We start from the raw sequence: 21340 nt of genomic DNA, 5'->3' as shown, positions 1-21340 counted from the left end.
ACTTCTCTCTCTCTCTCTCTCTCTCTCTCTCTCTCTCTCTCTCTCTCTCAGCTCCGAACCCGAATGGACCGCCAGGACTCCGCCACGGCCCGCTTCACTCTCGGCCGGCAGTCCTCGCTCGCCCCCGACCGGGCCGACTCGGGCGCCGCCGACGACGACGACGACGGCGTCATCGACCCGCGGGTCCGCCTCATGTACTTGGCCAACGAGGGCGACCTGCAGGGCATTCAGGACCTCCTCGACTCCGGCACCAATGTCAATTTCGCCGACATCGACGGCCGCACCGCCCTCCACGTCGCCGCCTGCCAGGGCCGATCCGACGTCGTCCAGCTCCTCCTCTGCCGCGGCGCCGACGTCCACCTCCAGGACCGCTGGGGCAGCACGGTAATTTCACACACCACTCCGTCACTGCTAATTTCAATTTCTCACTTTGTTTGTTTGCTCATGTGGTTTTTGATTCAAAACAGCCTCTTGCTGATGCCGTGTATTATAAGCATGATGACGTCATCAAGCTGTTAGAGCAGCATGGAGCTAAGCATCCGGTAAAATTACTACACTTTATGCTTGTTTTTCGGTTTAAAGTTTCTGATTTTCGTGTGGAATGAGTTTGGTTGTTTGGATTTTTAGATGGCTCCTATGCGTGTGGAGAATGCACGTGAAGTGCCGGAGTACGAGATTGATCCGAAGGAGCTTGATTTTTCAAATAGTGTGGACATAACCAAGGTAACGTTTCTAGTTTGGTGTTGGATTTTGTGGGAATGTAGATTAGTATATGGGGGAAGGAAATGAGAAATTGACTTTTTTTTATGCATGTATGTGGTTGGCGTCTGCTTAAGAAAAAGACTCGGTTGGGAACGGATTAGAATTGGTTTAAGGTATCAAGTCTGACCGTTATCTGAGGATGCTGATGTTGGTTGCATACTGTTGTTCATTGTGGTTTGTTGTTTCGGATGTATTTGCTAGGGAACCTACTGCATTGCATCTTGGCGCGGAATTCAAGTTGCGGTTAAGATGCTTGAGAAAGTATTTGCTGATGAAGATAAAGTGTAGGTTTGCCTTGCTTTGTTCGTAGAGCTTTGTTTGTACTTTTGTGCCTGTTTTACTTTAGAATGCAATTTAGTCATGCCTTTCAAAGTTTGAATCTTTCTTTTGACTGAAGATTTACTGGCTCAATGGAAACTCACAGGAATGCATTCAGAGATGAGCTTGCTTTACTTCAGAAGATTCGACATCCCAATGTTGTCCAATTTTTGGGTGCTGTAACACAGAGCTGCCCAATGATGATTGTCACAGAATATCTACCCAAGGTGTGGTGCAAAACATGAAAAGAGTTGAATTTTGGCTTGCATGTTTTTTCTATTTGTATAAGGAAAGCTTTTATTTGCTAAAACATAAAAAGGACATGCTTGAATTTTGAGGAAATTTAGATTGTAATACCATTGCTACATAATAAGGTCCTCATACATTCAAATTTTAAAGTGTTTTGGTGGCTAGTTGATGTCTAAGTTGTTGGACTGTATTGATTTTTTGAAAGAAAGGCATATTCGGGCATTGACACACTGTAGATTGTAGAATGCACTAATTGAAATGTATGCTTGTACGTATCAGATCATTGCTTGGCATCAGAAACAGTTTATAAAGATTCGAGCTCTTATAAGCTCTTATTTTATTGCTGCAGGGAGATTTTCGTTTATATCTAAAAAGAAAAGGTGCCTTAAAGCCAACAACAGCAGTGAAGTTTGCCCTTGACATTGCCAGGTCAGCCAATGGCTTGTGTACTAGAATTGTTTGCAATTTCCTTTGTGGCAATGTAATCGGTTGCAAATTTCTTTTGACAACTTGACATGGAAGCTGATGTTTAATGCTACATGCTACTTTGGATGTCATTTAGCTCTAGGGGGATTTCTGGTGCATATTTTTAACTCAATGTGGCGTAATCCTTCAATTCTTTATATAAATATATAATTCATTCCATTTCATCTACTGGGTGGTCATGCTAGAACTTTGTGTTGATCAATACTGACCTTCTGTCGTTGTCAAACAATAAATTTAATTGAGTTTTTTGGTATCACAGTTTGATAGAAGTGGATCATATGCTATAGCTGATAGTACTGGTATATGTTGCAGGGGGATGAATTATCTACATGAGCATAAACCTGAAGCAATAATTCATCGAGATCTTGAGCCCTCGTATGCTCCTTCTCCTTTTATCTTTCATTATGTATCATGGTTGATATTTATTTTCTAGTGGAATAGTGGTGCATTTATATACAGATTCAATTAACTCATTTGTTTAGTTGCATTATATATATTCGCTGATCATATAAATCATCATATACTTTTATGGTGGCTTGAATCATGCACTATCAATAACTAAATGGTTGAAACTGTTGATAGTTTCTTAATTGTTCGTGAGTAAGATAACAGAAACATATTGCGGGATGATTCTGGGCATCTGAAAGTTGCAGACTTTGGAGTGAGCAAGCAATTGATAGTAACAAAGACAGTTAAAGAAGACAGACCAGTGACCAGTCAAAACACTTCTTGTATGTTATATATATATATTTTTTTAAAGTGTTTATTCCATATTTCTTAGATCAGTGCTATGTGTAAAATTATGGACTCATCCTATCGCTTCTGTCCTTTATTAAATGAAAATAAAAAAGATACACAGGGGTTGCTAATCACAAAAGACTATAAATTAGGCTCTTGTAGTTCTCTTGGAGCTTTAGAACCTTAACTTTTCTTTGTCCTATATACATGAGGGTTAGGCTTCTTGGAACCATTGCAGTTTTGATTTTGTGCAGTAGCACCCATCTGCAAATGCTGTTTTTAAAAATGTAATCTTTGTTGAACAGGGAGATACGTGGCTCCTGAGGTTTACAGAAATGAAGAATATGATACGAAAGTGGATGTTTTTTCATTTGCCTTGATCTTGCAAGAGGTACTCTCTCTCTCATATAGATGCTATTTTTAGGGCTCCATCTGTCCTCTTGTTTGTCATATGCTTGTCTTTACTCTTTGTTCGTTTTGGAAGCCATGCGCCCATGCCAATGTGTAGTTATATTCTTATGTGATGCAGCCTTTGATATACCTTCCTTATCGTTAGACCATTTCCTGCCTGTCAGCCTCGAACCCAAAGAATTTTCTGTCTATTATAAGTTACTTCTTTTCTGCTAGTTGTTATCCGACAAGCTTTGTTGTCATTTGGTCTACTTGCATATACACTTACCAGAACTTTCCATTACATTGTGCCCTGTAACCTGTATGAACTGAGCACTCAATAAATTTAATATGCATTAATATTTTGCATTTCCGAGGTGTTTTCAGTTCTTTTTTATTATAAGAAAATTTTACATTGTTCTATGAAGATAAATAATGTTTAGTCATTTCCCTTTTCCCCCAGATGATTGAAGGTTGTCTACCCTTTTTCACAAAACCAGAAACGGATGTACCTAAAGCATATGTTGCAAACGAGCGCCCACCTTTTAGAGCTCCACCAAAGCTTTATGCACATGGATTAAGGGAGTAAGTTGTTTGAGCATGCCTATTGTTTATCAGAGACTTAGTAGGATAAAGAATTATAATAAAAAAAGAATTGATTTATTTCCTTTGTTTCATTTCCTGTATGGATGGAATTATGCTGTAAACTATTGAACGAAAAAGTACACAGTACCCGGCAACACTTTGTAGTACGAGTTAGTTTGAACTATCTATATGTTTACGTGTTTCAGACGTGGTGTCAAGATTTTGTATTGTATACCAAATGTTTTGGATTTTCAGCTGTAGGCATGGTGTTGACCATTTCCGCCAAGAAGTTTATTTTGCTAGTGTGAATGTGTTTGTCAAGGCTACCAAGCAGTTTTAGTTTCATATCTTAGAACTGTTTTAACATACCTCATGAATCATGATTATGAACAAGTTTCGCTCCCTAATCACTGGAACGTAAAAACAATCATGAAAGGGGAGAGGTAATAGTGTGCATCTCCGACTTTCAAGGAAATTGTTATTTCACAGCTGTGATCAATATATTATATTGATCTCCATGTTGAGAAAGCTTTCTGTTTGTTGCAGGTTGATTGAGGAATGTTGGAGTCAGGACCCATTCAGGAGACCAACATTCAAGCAAATAATTAAGACTTTGGACAACATTAATGACCAGTATGCTCGAAACAGACACTGGAAGGTGCACACTTTGTCTATCTGACACTTAGAATTGAATTTTCTAGGCCACTTAATTTTCTTTTCCTATATCGCATGGAGTTTGTCTTTAATTGTCTACAAGTGTAAGTTGACTTCTGCAATTTCTTGTACTGTATACAGGTTATTCCACTTATGTGTCTCCAGAACCTGGAGAATATCGTAAAGAAGGGTCGCTCAAGTCCCAGCAGCAATTCATCCCCCTCTACAATGAGATGAGTTACTATTGCCTTGATGCAAGATTTCAGTTGTTTTTACCCTTGATCCGAGGATGTTTTTTCAAGCAGAGTTTAATTGTAAGATAGTACATTTTTAGGATTTCAGTTATTGAACTATGCCATTCCGAGATGTCAAGTTATCTCTCTCCAAAACCGGACAAACTCTTTTACTACTGGTAATGAAACACCATATTTATTATTCGCATTCTTCAGAATTTTCCCAATTTTGTTGTAAAGTGGGTTTATGCTTGCGTTAGGTTGGAAGCCTGTGCTTGTAAACCTGTGATGCTGCAAGCCTGCAACATTACAATCAGTCTACAATGTCTCAATTGTTTGATCCAGATTACATCGTGGGAATGCAGGTAGCTCTTCATTCTATGCTTCTTCTTCCTGGCTTTCTGTCGCTCACAGGTCTCTCCCCCTTCAGTTTCCTCTACAATTACAACTTCCACATGGTAGCTAGTTCACATCCCTTAAATGCATATTAACCTCAAAAGATGGGATATATGATCGTTTTTCTTATCAATATGTACAAGAAATTGATCTCACTTTAATCATTTTTTTTTTCTCTCGAAAATATTATGCTTTCAACATTGGGAATGAGGAGAAATGTAAAAGAAAATTTCGTTTACTGGTTACTAGTATAGTAGTATATACCATCTTGGTGCCCCAACTCCCCTTTCCTTGAACACAGAATTGAGACTTGACAATCTCAGTAAACAAAATTGAAGGCATAGCTTGGATATTCATTACTCATGAAGCCAATGTCACCGTTTGATGGGAACCAACGAGGTTGCTAGAGCTAGATTAGGCTCATGAAGTAGTGAAACAAGGCTCTCGGAATAGATCCCATCATTACATGACTAACTTTAGTAACTCCGGCCATGAATTGATAGCTCACAAGAAACTTGGCGGGTTAACCAAATAACGTTTTCCAACTTATGGGAATAACAACAAGCCGTTGCAGTGAAAGATCAGCAACTAACGTTTTCCAGAACATAGTGAGCATCTGGAATAATATTGTGCGACTTAATTGTCCATTTTGAAGTACTTAGCTCAGCAACTCATACACGGTTTGTCACCCTGGAATTATATGTTGCTCATTTCGTTTTTGCGGTCGAAGGGAAATCATTTTCTCATTTATGTAACCTAGCTAGCTGAATACATCATATGAGACATGAGCAATTCAACACCGCCCCTGCGAAAATATGCTCCGTCATTTTCTTGTTGTTATGTCTAGAAAGTATGTTTCTACTAATTTGTCTCCTAATCGTCACATCTTCAATGATTGAATCCTTACCAGTTTGTGTATGTCTCGTAATGGTCACTTTCTGAACCCTAAAAACTCAATTATCACATACACTTCGAGAACTGAGCCTCACTACAAAATCACTAAACTCAATATGATCGAGTAAAAGAACGATCAAGCGGCAGTATTATTACGTAACGTTAATGAACTTCTACCTCCTGAATGGAGAATGGATAAATGACATAAAACTTTGTTTCCCTGTACCTCCTACAATGCATTACATTCAGAATAACTTGTTGAGTAATTATATTACTTCTTTGCTGTTTAACAACATGAAGGTATGTGGTTTTTGTCACGTTGGAATTATGCTGCTCACAGCTGAAACCCAGCTGATGAGTATGAGAGATGTGACCAAATCAACACCACACTATCGCAAGGGATCTTCTATATCGATCTTTGTGGCAAGATATGCTTGTACATGGTGTATATTAGTTTCATATTTGTCTCCTCTTTTTATGCTAGCTCTTTATTGACTGAATCCTGGTTCTGTATTCTAGTTAGGATAGATCGACCGAGTAGTACATCACACACACATTTTACCTATTAAACGATTATATCTGGCTTGTATTTTCCTTTTTAATTCTAACGATTAATTTAAGAGGATGTTGCTACGTGCTACTTGCTAGTCATCATGACTCGTGAGAGTATGTTTTTGATGAACAAGTACGTAATATTTAACAAGAGTATTTGATGAACTTACCTTTTGCACGAATGCCCTCACATTCTGATTAGTTTTGTGTTGCTACCTTCACCGTTTGTGGTCGCTACTTGATTAGTTTTGTGTTTTTTTTTTAGTATTGATTAGTTTTGTGTTGGTACTGTAATATTTTATGTTCTTCCAACTTCATATTCACATTCTCTAAGCAAAGTCTAGCTACTTGATTCTCATCGAAAAAAAAAAAGTCTAGCTACTTGAGCACGAGATTTGGACATTGATTCGTTAACTGAATTCTTAATTTTTGACAAAGAATGAACTTGGACATTGATTCCTGAACTGAATCCGTTAATTTTGATCTATAAACTAATGGAAATGATTCGTTGAAGCTCCTATGATGTTGGATATAGAGACATGCCTCCTACGGGAGAGCAAGACTTAGATGTGATTGGCTCGTTCTTCGTTGTTAGAATATTTGCGATGCCAAGTCTAGGGTTGGCATAGCATAGCTGTTAGTAAGCAAGAGAGTATCCGGCTGCGTCTCCAACATATGCCAAATGTCAAATATATTATTTACGCGTAATGTTTTGCTTCATTGTATTCTGCCGCTTGCATAGAACTGAGTTTTGGGATTATGCCTTTGTTTTTTTATGTCTTTCGGATATTGATGCCAAGCTAGTTCCACCCTTCTAGTTTTGTGTCTTTCTTCGTCATCTCTGCATATATATACAGACGCCATCATTCTGTTTACTTTCTCATCTGCCACCTCTCTCTCTTAGTTTCTACTCTACCTCTACATTCATCTCTCTCAAACATCTAAGCAGCACAAAATCGAGTACACTAAAAATAGCTCGTATATGGTAATAAGGGACTTATGATGATGCCGGAGCCACCGTTTACGGTTGTTTGTATGTCTCTGATAGATTGCAATGACTTACAATATAGGAACTGCAGATGAGGTTAGCTTCGGGTTTGCTATCGCATAATGCATAAGATATACAAAGCTCTTTTTTGTTTCATGTGTTTTGAGTTTTAACATCATTTCAAGAAACAGAGACATGCATATGGTTCTGTATGTCTTTAACATATTGACCTATGTAGTAAAAGCTTAGAGAAGAAGAAAGCAATACAGAAGATAAGGAAACTGTGATTCTGATTAATTGAAGAAAAGAGAGAAGCTACAGCAAATATATGATGTCTTCAGACACCACAGAGACCAACCACGTGTCCCTTATCTACAGCTCATTATGAGCTTAAGCTAGCTAATTAACTAACAGCTAAACACTCTTACTACTAATTGGATACAATTAGTACTTAATATCCTAACATGTAGAAGTAAATATCCATGAAGTCTCCGCTTAGGAAGTGATTTCATTACTTTTTGCTGAACATTAGTGTGATATTTCAAAATCTATTGTAATCAATACTTTCCTTTCTTTTCCTAGCCATTTTAGGGAATCCAGCTATAGTCTAGACTATAGCTATCCTTTGTAGCAACATAATTCAAAACCTTATACCAACCAAAACACAGAAAGAGAGAGGCTGATGAGAAGAAGAAGGCGTTAAGATTTTCAGATTCAGATAAACGTATATATTCAAGCCTCAACCTCAGAGACTATGGAGAGCCAGAAAGAGATTACGAGTCCTGACTTGTCATCATCCGCAGCAGTTGAAAAGTTTCTCGAGCAAAAAGAAGTGGCATTCAAATGGTTGCCTAGGCTTGTGGCATGGGAGTCGGGGATCCTATGGAGTTTATCAACTTCATCAATCATTATATCTATAGCCAACTATATGCTCAGCTTTGTCACTCTCATGTTTTGTGGCCATTTGAGTCCTTTGGAGCTTGCCGGAGCCTCCATTGCTTGCGTGGGAATTCAAGGCCTTGCTTATGGCATCATGGTATGTACCCCAAATGTACCTGATGATTTCAATGCCTAAAATTCTTGACATGTTATAGTCTAAGCACTCTTGATTTCTTGCTTTGAATTTGAAGTTGGGGATGGCAAGTGCTGTGCAAACAGTGTGTGGACAAGCATATGGAGCCAAACACTTGGGAGCAATGGGGATCATATGCCAAAGAGCAATCATCTTGCATTTGGGAGCAGCAGTCCTCCTTACATCTCTGTATTGGTGGTCAGGACCAATGCTTATAGCTATTGGACAATCACATATAATAGCAGAGAAGGGTCAAATATTTTCCAGGGGTTTAATCCTTCAACTCTATGCATTTGCCATAAACTGTCCCCAACAAAGGTTCCTTCAAGCACAGAACATAGTAAAACCTTTAGCATTCATGTCTATCGGAATTTTGCTTCTTCACACTCTCCTCACTTGGTTGGTGGTTGATGTTGTGAAATTTGGGCTATTGGGAGCTGCTCTTAGTCTCAGCTTTTCTTGGTGGTTGCTTGTGATTGCATCTGGGGTTTACATTGTTCTGAGCCCCAGGTGCAAGGAGACTTGGACTGGCTTCTCTAGCAAAGCCTTCAGGGGAGTTTGGCCGTATTTTAAGTTTACTGTTGCCTCTGCTTTCATGCTTTGGTAGGTCTAAAATCTTAACCCCTTACTTCTACTCCCCTTTGTTTCTTTCAAATAACCTATGAGCTGATACAATCATGCGTTGATGTAGTTTGGAGATATGGTACAGCCAAGGGCTAGTGCTTCTGTCAGGGCTCCTCCCCAACCCTACAATCTCCCTAGACTCCATTTCTATTTGGTATGCCTTTTGTTTGAGCAATCTATTCAACCTAAATATCCGAAATTGTTTTCTAACTTTACCTGTGCTTATGTGATACAACTGCAGCATGAATTACTTGAACTGGGATATAACATTTATGTTAGGCCTAGGTGCAGCTGCCAGGTTTGTGACTAATCTTAAGAGTTATCAATTATTCCTTGGCAAACAAGATTGGGAAATTTTTCGGATGATTAAAACTTGCCTCATGCAGTGTTCGAGTCGGTAATGAACTCGGAGCCGGTCATCCAAAGGTGGCCAGATTCTCAGTGTTTGTGGTGAATGTAACCAGCGTCCTGATTAGTGTGATCTTCAGTGTGATTGTACTATTCCTCCGAGTTCAGTTAAGCAAGCTATTTGCAAGCGATGCAGAGGTTATCAAGGCAGTGTCTGATTTAACTCCATTGCTCGCCATCTCTATTTTTTTAAATGGAATTCAACCTATACTCTCAGGTATTCATTTATCTTAAAGAGCTATAAATAAACCAGGTTTGAAAACTCTTAATGGTATCAATTTTAACTTCAGGTGTGGCAATTGGAAGTGGATGGCAAGGAGTTGTGGCTTATGTTAACTTGTTTTGTTACTATTTCATTGGTCTTCCAATTGGGTGTGTTCTTGGCTTTAAACTTAGAATGGGGGTGGCAGTAAGTTGAATTTCTCACCTTTCTCCTTGGTCAAGTTATTGCTTTGTGATTGTGAATGCTAGAACATGATGCAATATATTTTTCAGGGTCTTTGGTGGGGGATGATTATTGGAGTTTTCTTACAAACAGTAGCTCTAGTTGTCCTCACGGCCAGAACAAATTGGAATGCTCAGGTACCCTAAAGTTCAATTTATGACAAGTTTGTCACCTATCTGAGATTATGAGTATATAATGAAAACATGATTTTCATCATGCTTTTGTAGGTTGAAAAAGCAGCTGAGCGCTTGAAGACATCTGCAAGTGAAGAAAACTGTACCTTACCACTATAGAGGTGTTCAAACTACAAACTTCATCTCGCTGGGGTATCATTTGCTGTCATATGCTCTTTGACATAGGATGGTGAACAAAAATTAGGTAATACATTTGTATTCTCCCTGTATAGAACCAATAAGATGGTGACATTTTAGGGACAAGCATTAAACAAATATGGTAGGCAGATGTATTGGAGTGCAGGAATGATGTACATACTTAAATTTAAGCAAAAAAAAAAAAGAAAGTCAGAAATGTGAAAAAGTCATCTGTTGATTCTGTTCTACCAATAACAAGTTAAACGAGACCCGGAACATTCTTAATCAAACGGTCTGTTAAAGGATCTCAGCCAATTAGCCCTATTCAAAGAAAAAGATATATATCACTACTCTTGCACTGCAAACTATCTCTCCGATTTCAATATTTTTCTGGTGTGAACAGAAAACCAGGAAGAGAGAAATGGTAACTATCGTTCAGACTTCAATCATTTTCTGATGTGAATGTCAAGAAATCAGGAAAAGAGAAAAGGTATTTGTTCCTCCTTGTTCATTTTATGTGAACCAGCATGTATTTGCTGCCATCATCTTCCTGGCTGCCATTACCAATGCGGCTCATGCTATCTTGTCCCTGGCTATCATTGTCATCATTTTCCTCCTGAGCCACTTCACCACTAAAACTTTTATAGAACAGCAAAACTTTAGGGTGAACCATAATCTTCCAGCGATTGAAACCAGATAAATACAGGCCTTCCAAGCTTCTCACACGGGAAAGAGCTACATAAACCATTCCATTCTCGAAAGCTTTAGAGAGATCAGTGTGAAGGCAGTCAAGAGTCATGCCTTGGCACTTGTGAATGCTTGAAGCCCATGCTAATATGAGAGGCACCTGCTTTCGTTCAGCAACAACTTTATCTCCCTCTGTCACAGCCCATGTTTCTGGTTCAATCAACATTTCTGGCCCTGAATCAAACTTGACTATTGGTAGAGCATGGCATACGCCAGCTATATCCTTATTTTTGGGCACATAAAATCCCTGAACCGTACCAGTAGCACCATTCACCAGGCCACGCCAAGTATTCAAATTCTTGACCAGCATCACCCTCGCATCTTTGCACAATGTAACTTCCTTGGGGGCTATTCCCTGTTCAAGCTGTGATTTCCTAGACTCCTCACCACTATCAATAGCTGTATAGATAACAAATTCATTGCCCAAGCTTACCAATCTACTTGCATTCACTCTATTCACATCTTCAATCCTTGGATAGAGTTGTACCACAGAAGGATCTGGTTCAGCCTCTGAGCAAGATTGTTCAAGAAACATCAAGTCTTCAGGGTCACTCTCTCCTCTTCTTATCCCATTAAGTAACTTGATAAGCCGAGGATCTGATTGGCGAAACACTTTGGTAAGACTTACCTGCAGGTCAAAGCTAGAATTCCAACAATCGGCTTCAAAAGCAAATTCTCTTCCCCCTGAATTCTGCTGGGGTTTAATGGGAGGTAACTGAAAGAAATCCCCACCCACAACAATCTGAATCCCACCCCAACTTTTATTGACTTGTCGTATATTTCTGGCAATGTATTCAAGACTCTCGAAAAACTCAGTATCCACCATGCTAATCTCATCGATAACCAATGCCTTAACTTTCAACCACCTGTTGTAAGCCTTGTTATTTAGGACAATCCTATGCAGCAAAGTCTCCCTATCAGCCATGGGATACCCAATCCCCGCGAAACAATGAAGAGTCTGCCCCCCAATTGCACAAGCCGCAACACCAGTAGGCGCTGTGACAAAAACCTTAGAGGCTCTATGCTGCCTTTTTAACAATTTGATAACATGCTGAACCAAAATTGTTTTTCCAGTGCCCGCCGAACCGGTAATGAACACAGACTTTCCCTCAGAAATGGCAGATATGATTTGTTTCTGTTCATCAGTCCATTGAATTTTGGTTTTTGTGTTCTCAACTTCTCCCTTCTTGGGTTTGTCTCTGGTCTTATATCTATCCTGAGGCCATTTCTTGCTTTTGTAACTAACTTTTGTGCTGAAATTTCTGTGTGCAGACCATACTAAAGCTAAGAGCTTCTTACCTAGAATCATATCCCCTAAACTTTCTGGGTTCTCAAGGTTTTGGCTAAACTAGGCTTCTAACATAGTTGACTACAAAATGCAGTATGCTTCATCAATTGGAAACAGAAACAGTATATAATGGTGAAATGATATCGAGGCAAAGTGATGATAGGAACACCAACAGAGCAAGAAAGAGGCGAAAATTACCTTTGATGATGCGTTTGAAATCTGGGTGAAGAGGAAGTTCAAAACTTTCTTGCCGGAATTGGTCTATCGGTTAGACCCGGATAACACTCTCTCACATTCGAATCAAAAGCAACTGAAAGAGGCAGAGATCGAGGTTCAGGTTGAAGCCAACCAACCGAAGGTAGCGAATATTGGGCTTTTGTTTTCGTTCTGGGATCGAATTTATAATTGGGCTTTCAAGACACTAAATATGATATATGGAATTATGGATGCACCTGTACAACACTACAACACTAAAGCCGTTCAACACACAACATTCAAAAGCTCTGTCCATTACAATCCCGGGATGAATGCTAGCTTAGATTATATACGGATGCCTTTCGTTTTTTTATGTGCTTGAAAAAAAGTGATATATATAATCCCCACATGCATTTGGAAGTAAAATTTATCATCGTTTTAAGTTTCAATTTCAGGCAATGAAAATCTCATATAATTGCTTTTATAGTTAAAGAATAGGTTTTAAATCGAAATAGGTTTCAACCAAGTAATGGAAAATTGGAAATCTCATCTAATTTAGTTTATGCACCTGACCCTAGATGTAGCCAAGTGATCATGGCACTGGACGTACATCAACTTGGGTTATAATTGATATATATCAAGACGTACATCTAATTAACAACGTACGTTCTTAGAATCATCAATCATACATGTATAAATGTCTAGCAATGAGCTAGCTAGCTTCTGCTGTAGCCTGTATACAACTATACATACGCTCTCCTTTCACCTCTTCTTACTCTTACTGATCGAGTCCCTCTCCCTCGTCAGAGAGAGAGAGAGAGAGATGAAATTCATGAAATTGATCGTGAAAAACATGATCGGCTTTCGATGTATAAGAGGATGATGATATGGTAAACTCAAAATTGACCGTAACTGGATACCGCAGGTACTATTACAGAAGCCAAAAGGTGAAAACTGCTTCAATTCATTGATTACTTTGCTTTGTTACTACGTACTAGCAGACGATGGAATACATGAATAAGTGTCTGCAATCTGCTGCTGCAGCATATGCATACATAGAGATGCATACATAGAGATAGTACTACTGCATGCTGCTGCGAGCTTTTAACTTCAAGTCTGCAGCTACCCGGCCAGCAACAACGGATTCATTATTCAACGCAGACAGATTATTATGATCCAGCAAATGTTTAGTTTTGTGGGGTTTGTTGCTTTCCTCTTGGTTATGCAAAGATTGTTGGTTGGAATTTGGACTAGTCGATCTGTTGTCTGAAAATCAAAAATATTAGGACTGAAATGGGGGGAAAGGGACAACAGAGGAGACAAGGATCTGGGTTTCTGTGAATGGTCTAAACTCTTTGGGTACGTAGCATTGTCTTGCTTTTTCCACTTACGTGCAACTTGGGTTGGAGTCCTTTTTACTAGTAGTGTATTACTTTGTGAGTTCATTTCCAATCCTTGGAAATTTCATCTATGTACGTTTGTTCGTAGGCGGTCTCTCCAGCTTGATTACAGTACCAAACCCATCAAGTTTCTGAAGGGATTGCAAACTACTTTCCACGAATGCCCTAATGCATCTCGCAAATTGCTCGCACAGTTTTTTCTTGTTTTCTAAGCTTCTGTGTTCCCTTTAAACCAACTAACCATATGCTCTTCATTCATATTATTATGTTTTCGATTTACTGTGGACGACTATGACGTAAAGACTGTTGACAGTCGTGTGCGCCAAATCAGATAAATCATGAGTATCATTACTATGCTCACTACACCAAATCCAACCTAATTATGAAAATCTAACTTCCTTTTGACGAACTTTGATACTGAAGTACTTTATATGTGGACGGACAAATGATTTCTTCTAGCGAGCGAGGGTTAAAGTGAATGCTTGCATATATATTCCGGTACTTGACCAACAAGGTTAAAGATCTTACAGTATTGCTCATCATGCATCTAAACAAACATGTTATCATTTTGTGTAATAAGGCAAAATAGGTTCTAATTTATCCAGTCAAATTATGTGGCATCTATATATCATACAATCGATCAATAATACATAAAGTTTTTCAATGAATCAAAGATCAATAATACATAAAGTCGAATAGCTAGATCAATGTGGGGAGTCTCCAAACCTTATTTGTTATTTAAAAAGATTTAAACATTAATTCTATTCTCGAATACGTACTTGTGTCTGTGCTCGAGCACGTTTTGATCAATCTCTCACTTAAAAGTTCAAACAACCACTTCTCCCTCAGACACATCGCAACAGTGAAATTTAAATACAATATTTTAAGAAGTACTCATTAAGACCCTTATTTAACAATTTAGAAGTGTCTCATATATATACCAAATTAATAAAAAAAGAAAAGACACTCCTTTGGGCTTTGGTAGTATTTTAAAAAATAAAAAAATAAAATTAAAAGCATTGACGTCCTAGTATTGGATACAAATGAGAAGACAATTTTAGCCAGTTACTGTTTTTTTATCATGTAAACAGCTCAAATATAACAACTTCGTACGTGAGTCGAATTCACAATCTCCCACTTAATTATTAAGAAAAAAGTGGGAGACTATGCGGTTAAACTAAATAATACTGTGCAATTCTAGCTAGCTACTTGTAGATTATTTTGCAACATGAAATCAAAGAAATTAAATGTACTCTTTCCATACTTTTTATACCAAATAATTCTCTTCTACATGCATGAGCTCACGGAAGACTAACTCAATTTATAAAATTGGATCCGCCTGTATGAATAGATCATGGTTAGCGTTAGGTTAAACATTCATCTAATAATTCACCTAATTGATTCTTAATTATCTTTTTGTTTAATTATTTTGGGTGAGAATTAGTTTAGAAAATATATAGCTTGGTAGTGACATAGTCAAGGGTCTTCTCAAAACAAAACAAAAAAAGACATAGTCAAGGGATGAAATGAAAGCTTAATTCTTAATTATCTCGCAGCAGCTTCGCATACATACATGCTTTAGAGAAGTGGTGCCCTGCACGTACTTCCATGGCCGGACACCGCAGCACGTGCGTCAGGACGGAAGAGGACATAAATAGAAAGCTATAAAGCTGCTGCTTACGAAAACTACTGTACGTATTGTATTAAACTAAAGAAAAAAGGCGGGAAAAAAAACTAACCCTAGCTAATTTCTAGGTTTTGATGAGAAAGAGAAACAGTTATCCCTGCAGTAGTGCAGATCTGATTGAAGAAGAAGAACAGGTCCGCCTGCAAATGCAATATTTCAATGAGATATGCATATGGTAGCTCGATCCGTCGAACACACACGATGTACCTGCTGGTCATTCGTACGAAGAAGCTAATTATCCCTAAGTTCATACAAGAATCTATGTACTACTGGACCTTATATTACGTACTACGTACTGTATGAAGAAGCTTAATTGGTTTGTGAGAATCCCATCCCAAGTTTGAAATTATGACTAGGTACGTCCTCATATCTGCTTGAGAAATGTTTATGTATAGACTTAGCTTATTGCAAGCATGCAAGTTAAACTTAGTATTATACAGGAAATGGTATACGATCGATATTCGATAGTACGTACATTTTAAAACCTCACTGAAGTTGATGCCGGAATGATGATGGATCTAGTCGAGGCAACCGAGCTCTGCCGTACGTGAGTGTCTTTCATGGCCGGTTCGAACTGAACTTAAATGCATGCGCGGAGAATCGGAGATATAGTGTGTTGTCTCAACAATTAGTTAAGTTGGTTAATTAGGCCATTTAGGAGTATGGCGCTAGCTGTTTCTTCATTTGAAAGGAGCTCGACCAGCTTTTGTTGTATATACATACGTTCGTAGTTATTCTTCTGTAATTGTATTTAAATGGTAACTTAATTGTTATTATGACCTGAAAGATTGGAGCTAGTGTATGTGCTACGTACATTAGACTGCACAATCAATTTTTCGACTTTAATTAATCTCTTTCGGTACGGTTCTCCTACGTACATACATTACCTTAATTATTGAGCTCATCGAGTCATCCGGACGTCCTTGCCCTTATGCGTAGGACTTGCACACATTGTGTGATGAGTCTAACATTCAAGCCATGTAAGTCACCTTCGAATTATATTAGTGTTCGTTTGAGCTATATTTATATGTTTGTTCGAGTTTAATCGAGAAACTATTTTTATTGTATGAGCTATACATATTATAGATCGCTAAAAGAAAAACAATCTGGCATGAACATATTTATACAAATACAATTCACCCCGTTTAAAAACATAATGGTGGACAAATTACTTTACAGTCCAAAATCGTACTAGATATATTTTTTTTTTCCGGTTGAATATAGAATACGATACTCTCGATCTTAATACTATTTACGTTTACTTATATATGTACCAATAACAGCTTCGATAACACCCTATATGTTTGTCCATATATGTGTTTTTCGGAAGATTCGATCAAATTAAAACGATACGTAGAAGATTACGCAAGAAAGGATTACAAGCAAAAATCAGAAAGCTAGCTATATATATGTCTATACATTATACACATATATCTTGGCGGAAAAATAGTGTATATATGCAGTGTTGTCCTATGGTTTTTTCGATGGAAAGTGTTGTCCTGTTGTTGTTGTTTAGAGATGTCGTGTACGTATAAGTATAACCGAGTTGTACCTTCTTCCTTTTTCACTGGGTAAAGGCAACGAACAGTAAAATGAATATATTTACTCTTTCATTTTTCTTTCTCAGTTTTCAATTATCAATAAGTAGAAGCATGTCCTTATCCGCGGGACAGATGTTTCCGGTAGCTGGGCCCTACATTTCAGCTCGTAGTGGAGCGCCTGTCGCCATCATCACATGAATAATATATAGATTACGTATGTATATGTAGCATACATGTACATGCATACATGCATGGTCATCATGATGCATGATGCTCAAAGGGGTTTTTAGGGTGGGGTCTTATAGAAGGAGGATAGATGCCCGCTTTAAGAAAAATAGGGTTAGAGAAATCAACGGTCACCATCATGATCTTGCAAGCCCCCATACTAGTGTTTATTCACTGTTCATCTACTTTGGAAGGCTCACTTTCCAACCAAGTCAACACCGTCTGCTAATCACTTCTTGATCCCCCATTTTAAGATTAATTTTTCTATAATGGGTTAGACACGGTGGATCTATTTTCTTTTAATCAAACCTCACGTACAAATCCGATATAATAATTTTATTAAAAATAAAAAAGAAGCATGAGAAGAGGACGTTTTATACTCTTTCGAATATTGAAGTTAACTAAAGCTAGCTAAGAATATATTGTCGAAAAAAAAAAAAACTAGCTAAGAATATTTATAATTAGCATATATGTATATCATTAATGATCAATTCGAGATAAATTTCGATCACAGTATAGTACGGCGAACAATATTGATGTCTTTTAAACAAAATTAACATACTTATTAATGATAAACATGCAACATAGAGCATGTATAAACACTAAAATGGATGTATTAGAACAAGTAAATCAACACAAGTGTTTCAAATGACTTAGTGCAAAACCTCTTTAAGAAAAAAGCACTAAGCAAGATTATTGCTTTAATCTTATATCAGAGTTTACAGCAATGTAGTTCTTCAGCACAACTATTGTGAGATCAATCTCACTTTGTTTACAACTCTCAATATCTACACAAGAGAATCAGTTCATGTAACCTTACACAAGAGAAACTAAAACTTAATCACTGAGACTTTAACACTCTCAAATCTATCTTCTAGTTCTTAAACACAACAAGAACACTTGGTTCTTCAACGTTACACAACCAGCTGCTATCTTTCACAGATTTATACTTATCAAATGATCTTGACTTCTTCAATCTCAAATGCAACCTGAATGGAGAAACTCAATCTAACTAATACACAACACAAGCAATTTGTAATATGAGCATGAACAATATTTTCAACTCAGAGACAATACTAAGAATGCCTTTTCTTAAATCACAAAAGTTTATCTTTCTCAATCTTTAGTAGTAGCTATTTATAGGGAATGGAATTCTCCTCCCTCCAACAATGCATTCAATGACATTATCAATTTGTATTTTGGTGAAAATGCATACGTACGTATTTAATTAGTTGCGTACGTAGATAGAGATAAATGGTGTGGCATGACATACATGCTATTAAATTGCATACATTGCATTTAGATAATCTTAGTAGCAAACAAACCCTAAATCTCAACCAACACACACACACACAAGCAAAACTTGGCTATAACAATACACCAGAGAAACAGAAAACTGAACAAATAGCATTGAGGACAAATAACATCAACTCTCATCCCAACTCGCACAAAACACAATAAATAAAAGCAAGAACACAGATAATAATCAACGACATAAAAAGGATCAGTTGAACATAGACACACCTACTCCAAAATATAACTCAATTACAGAACTTCCCTAAGAGCAACAACCTGCAAACATAAAGATAAATTAAACATCCGATGAACATTCACTAAAATTGAAATGGGAACAAAGAAAAGGTCTAATGTTTGTTGACATGCCCAAAACTAACTAATTCATTTTTATTCACAAATACCTAAACTGATAAAGATCTGCCTGTTATTATTTTCATTGTGCTTCGGATCTGGCACCTGCGAGTAATCATTAAAAAGTTTTCAACCAAACACTCAAAAGCTCAATCACAATAGTGGAATCCATCCCTAATTGCATATCTCTTAAGTAAAAATGGAACGGAGCGGATTTAGTGCATCATGGTGTACTTGAACCAACCATGTAAATCTAACAGACGTTTGTTAGTCAAATGAAAGACAAAAAAACTGCTATAAAAATAAAATTCCAGATATGCTTCTTTTTCATCTCTCCTCTGCTCAATCCTATTAAGATTTCAGACTCTACAACATCTCCTTCTCATCCTCAACGCCGACTCCTTTCCCCAGCACCACATGCTTCAAGTTTTGAAAGAGCTCTAGGCCCTACGCCACCCGAATCTGACCCGACCCGGTTGCCACAGTAGTCACCCTCCTGGGCTGCGCCACTTCTTTCTCGTCCAAAGGTCGACGCCTCGTGGATATTGGGCCCATAAACGGCTGTAGCAGATCTGAAATTTATCGTCGAAACTAAGCCCTCTTCGACCTTGCTTCCATAAACGGCGGTAACAAATCTGCAGGCAAAGGCTTCAGCTGAGGTTGTTGGGGGAGAAGCATAAGTCATGGTAACCTTGAGACTAGCTGGTGAGGGTGATGATGAAGAAAAACCTGGCCGGTCCGACCCGATGAGATGAAAGTCGGTGGGTCTCAGTTGTACCTCGACTCCTCGATTAATATATACTCATTTTCAATTTGATAATTTACCCTGATTTGTTTTACTAATTTGACTAGATTTTTAAAATTAACGGTGTTAGTATTGATGTTAGTGCATGGATAAAGTCGGATCAAATGAATGACTGAGATTGTATTATACGTATTGGTTCAAGTGAACCTAGGTGCATACAAGAATTTTCGAAAATGGAAATCTCTATTCACTTATGGTTTTAAAAAAAAAAATTATGGAAGACTTTAACTGTCTTGCCTCATCTTAAAAAAACATTAATCTGTGACCAATCAAATACACGACCCACTGACCCAAAAAGAATTCCGATCAAAAAATTTGAATTGAAACAAAAAGAAGAAGAATAAACCAACAAATTAGATTTGTTCGAATCTGATTTGTTCCACAATCAGTTCTAAATTCCCAAAAGCTCTGTTTCAAAATCTTTTTCGGTCTTTGATTCCACAATTAGATATCTATGGAGATATGGAGAGGAAGAAGACACACAATAAGCTCAAGGGGAAAACCGCAGAGTGAAAAAGAGAGCAAAAACAACATAACATATGGCGGCATTTTCATACGCCGTATGACACGTTAGGTCTTCATGACAGCTGACAAGTGGTGGCAGCTAACGTAAATAAACGCAAAATAAGGTCAAGCTTCGTTATTTTACATTACCGTAAAATCATGGGTTCCTTAGCTACAATACTCAGGCTAACTGAGAAATGTTATATAGTAAAATTAATTTGCTTACAAAAACAATTGATGAACAAAATATATACATTCATCTGAATTAATTCAGTTAATGTTGTAAGGCCAAGCTAAGCCATGTATAATAGAAGTTAGCTTTGGAGCACAGAAAGAAGCTAAAATAAGTTGCAAATTTGTACAATACAAGCTAATTTGAGTTTGGGTTTCTTCGGGGATCGGCATGCTTTTCTTCGGGGATCAGCATGCTATATATTGATGTAGCTTCCTATACTGGATAAATATTTCTAATTTCTGTGCAGTATGTATGTCCTTCCATTGTGGTCCATTATATTATAAATAACCTCTGTATAGTTTTAGATATGGTGAGGTTAAATATTGATCAAGTAGGGCCTTACTTTCACTCAAATGTCTGAACACTCAGAAGTTCCCCAGCTAAGAAAAATTAATTCAGTATATAATATAACAGAAAACTGTGAGTTTCAAAACTCCAAATTCGATCTATAACTGTAGCAGAACAGTAATTCTGGTTTCATATATATATATTAAGTGCGTCAGTAATTATGTACATTGCTAAACTACGGTAGGTCGATCATCGTATAGGGTTAGATCAGAAGCTAGCAAACAACTGGAATGAATTTTTCTTGTTAAGTTTGGGTAAAAGTACGTACTCGATCGATAGTAGTAATGGCTATCACTCTTCTTCAATGTTATTAGAGTTACAGAACTAATTCGACAACAGTTTCAATGTTTCATGACTTTCGATTCATCCATCTGTTTTAATGATATTAGGCAACTCAACTGTATTGTGCAGTAGATAGCAGAACCCTAGCTAGCTATATATAGTTGCTGCTGGATGCCAAAATTATAATCGAGTTAAATGGGCAATGGTTGCTAGCTAGCTAAATAAAATGGTTACGTTTCTGAAAATTCTTCTGCCCTATATTGATATGGAAAGTATTCAAAAATGTGAACTAGCTATAGAGGATGCATGATACCGTGAGAAACGTTTAATT

The 21340-nt window shown here is 37.6% G+C and overlaps 3 protein-coding genes across 3 annotated transcripts; 2 read left to right on the top strand and 1 right to left on the bottom strand.

The window, feature by feature from the left end:
- Positions 1-63: 63 nt before the first annotated feature.
- LOC101298822 (probable serine/threonine-protein kinase drkD-like) lies at positions 64-4736 on the top strand. Its single transcript, XM_004306233.1, has 14 exons — positions 64-384; positions 468-542; positions 628-723; positions 964-1046; positions 1187-1307; positions 1679-1758; positions 2128-2190; positions 2428-2546; positions 2859-2944; positions 3407-3528; positions 4075-4186; positions 4324-4415; positions 4509-4594; positions 4676-4736. Exons 1-14 carry the CDS (start codon positions 64-66, stop codon positions 4702-4704), a joined length of 1485 nt encoding a protein of 494 aa, XP_004306281.1. The 3' UTR covers positions 4705-4736.
- Positions 4737-7999: 3263 nt separating this feature from the next.
- Positions 8000-10087, top strand: LOC101298536 (protein TRANSPARENT TESTA 12-like). Its single transcript, XM_004306232.1, has 8 exons — positions 8000-8281; positions 8376-8920; positions 9009-9095; positions 9183-9239; positions 9328-9566; positions 9640-9758; positions 9845-9931; positions 10022-10087. Exons 1-8 carry the CDS (start codon positions 8000-8002, stop codon positions 10085-10087), a joined length of 1482 nt encoding a protein of 493 aa, XP_004306280.1.
- A 526-nt stretch (positions 10088-10613) lies between these two features.
- Positions 10614-12161, bottom strand: LOC101298246 (DNA repair and recombination protein pif1, mitochondrial-like). Its single transcript, XM_004306231.1, has one exon. The coding sequence runs from the start codon at positions 12159-12161 to the stop codon at positions 10614-10616; it is 1548 nt and encodes a 515-aa protein (XP_004306279.1).
- Positions 12162-21340: the final 9179 nt, after the last annotated feature.

Source organism: Fragaria vesca, linkage group LG6 (assembly GCF_000184155.1).
Source record: "Fragaria vesca subsp. vesca linkage group LG6, FraVesHawaii_1.0, whole genome shotgun sequence".
In the NCBI taxonomy this organism is placed as follows: Eukaryota; Viridiplantae; Streptophyta; class Magnoliopsida; order Rosales; family Rosaceae; genus Fragaria; species Fragaria vesca.
This window is presented reverse-complemented; position numbering and strand designations above follow the sequence as displayed.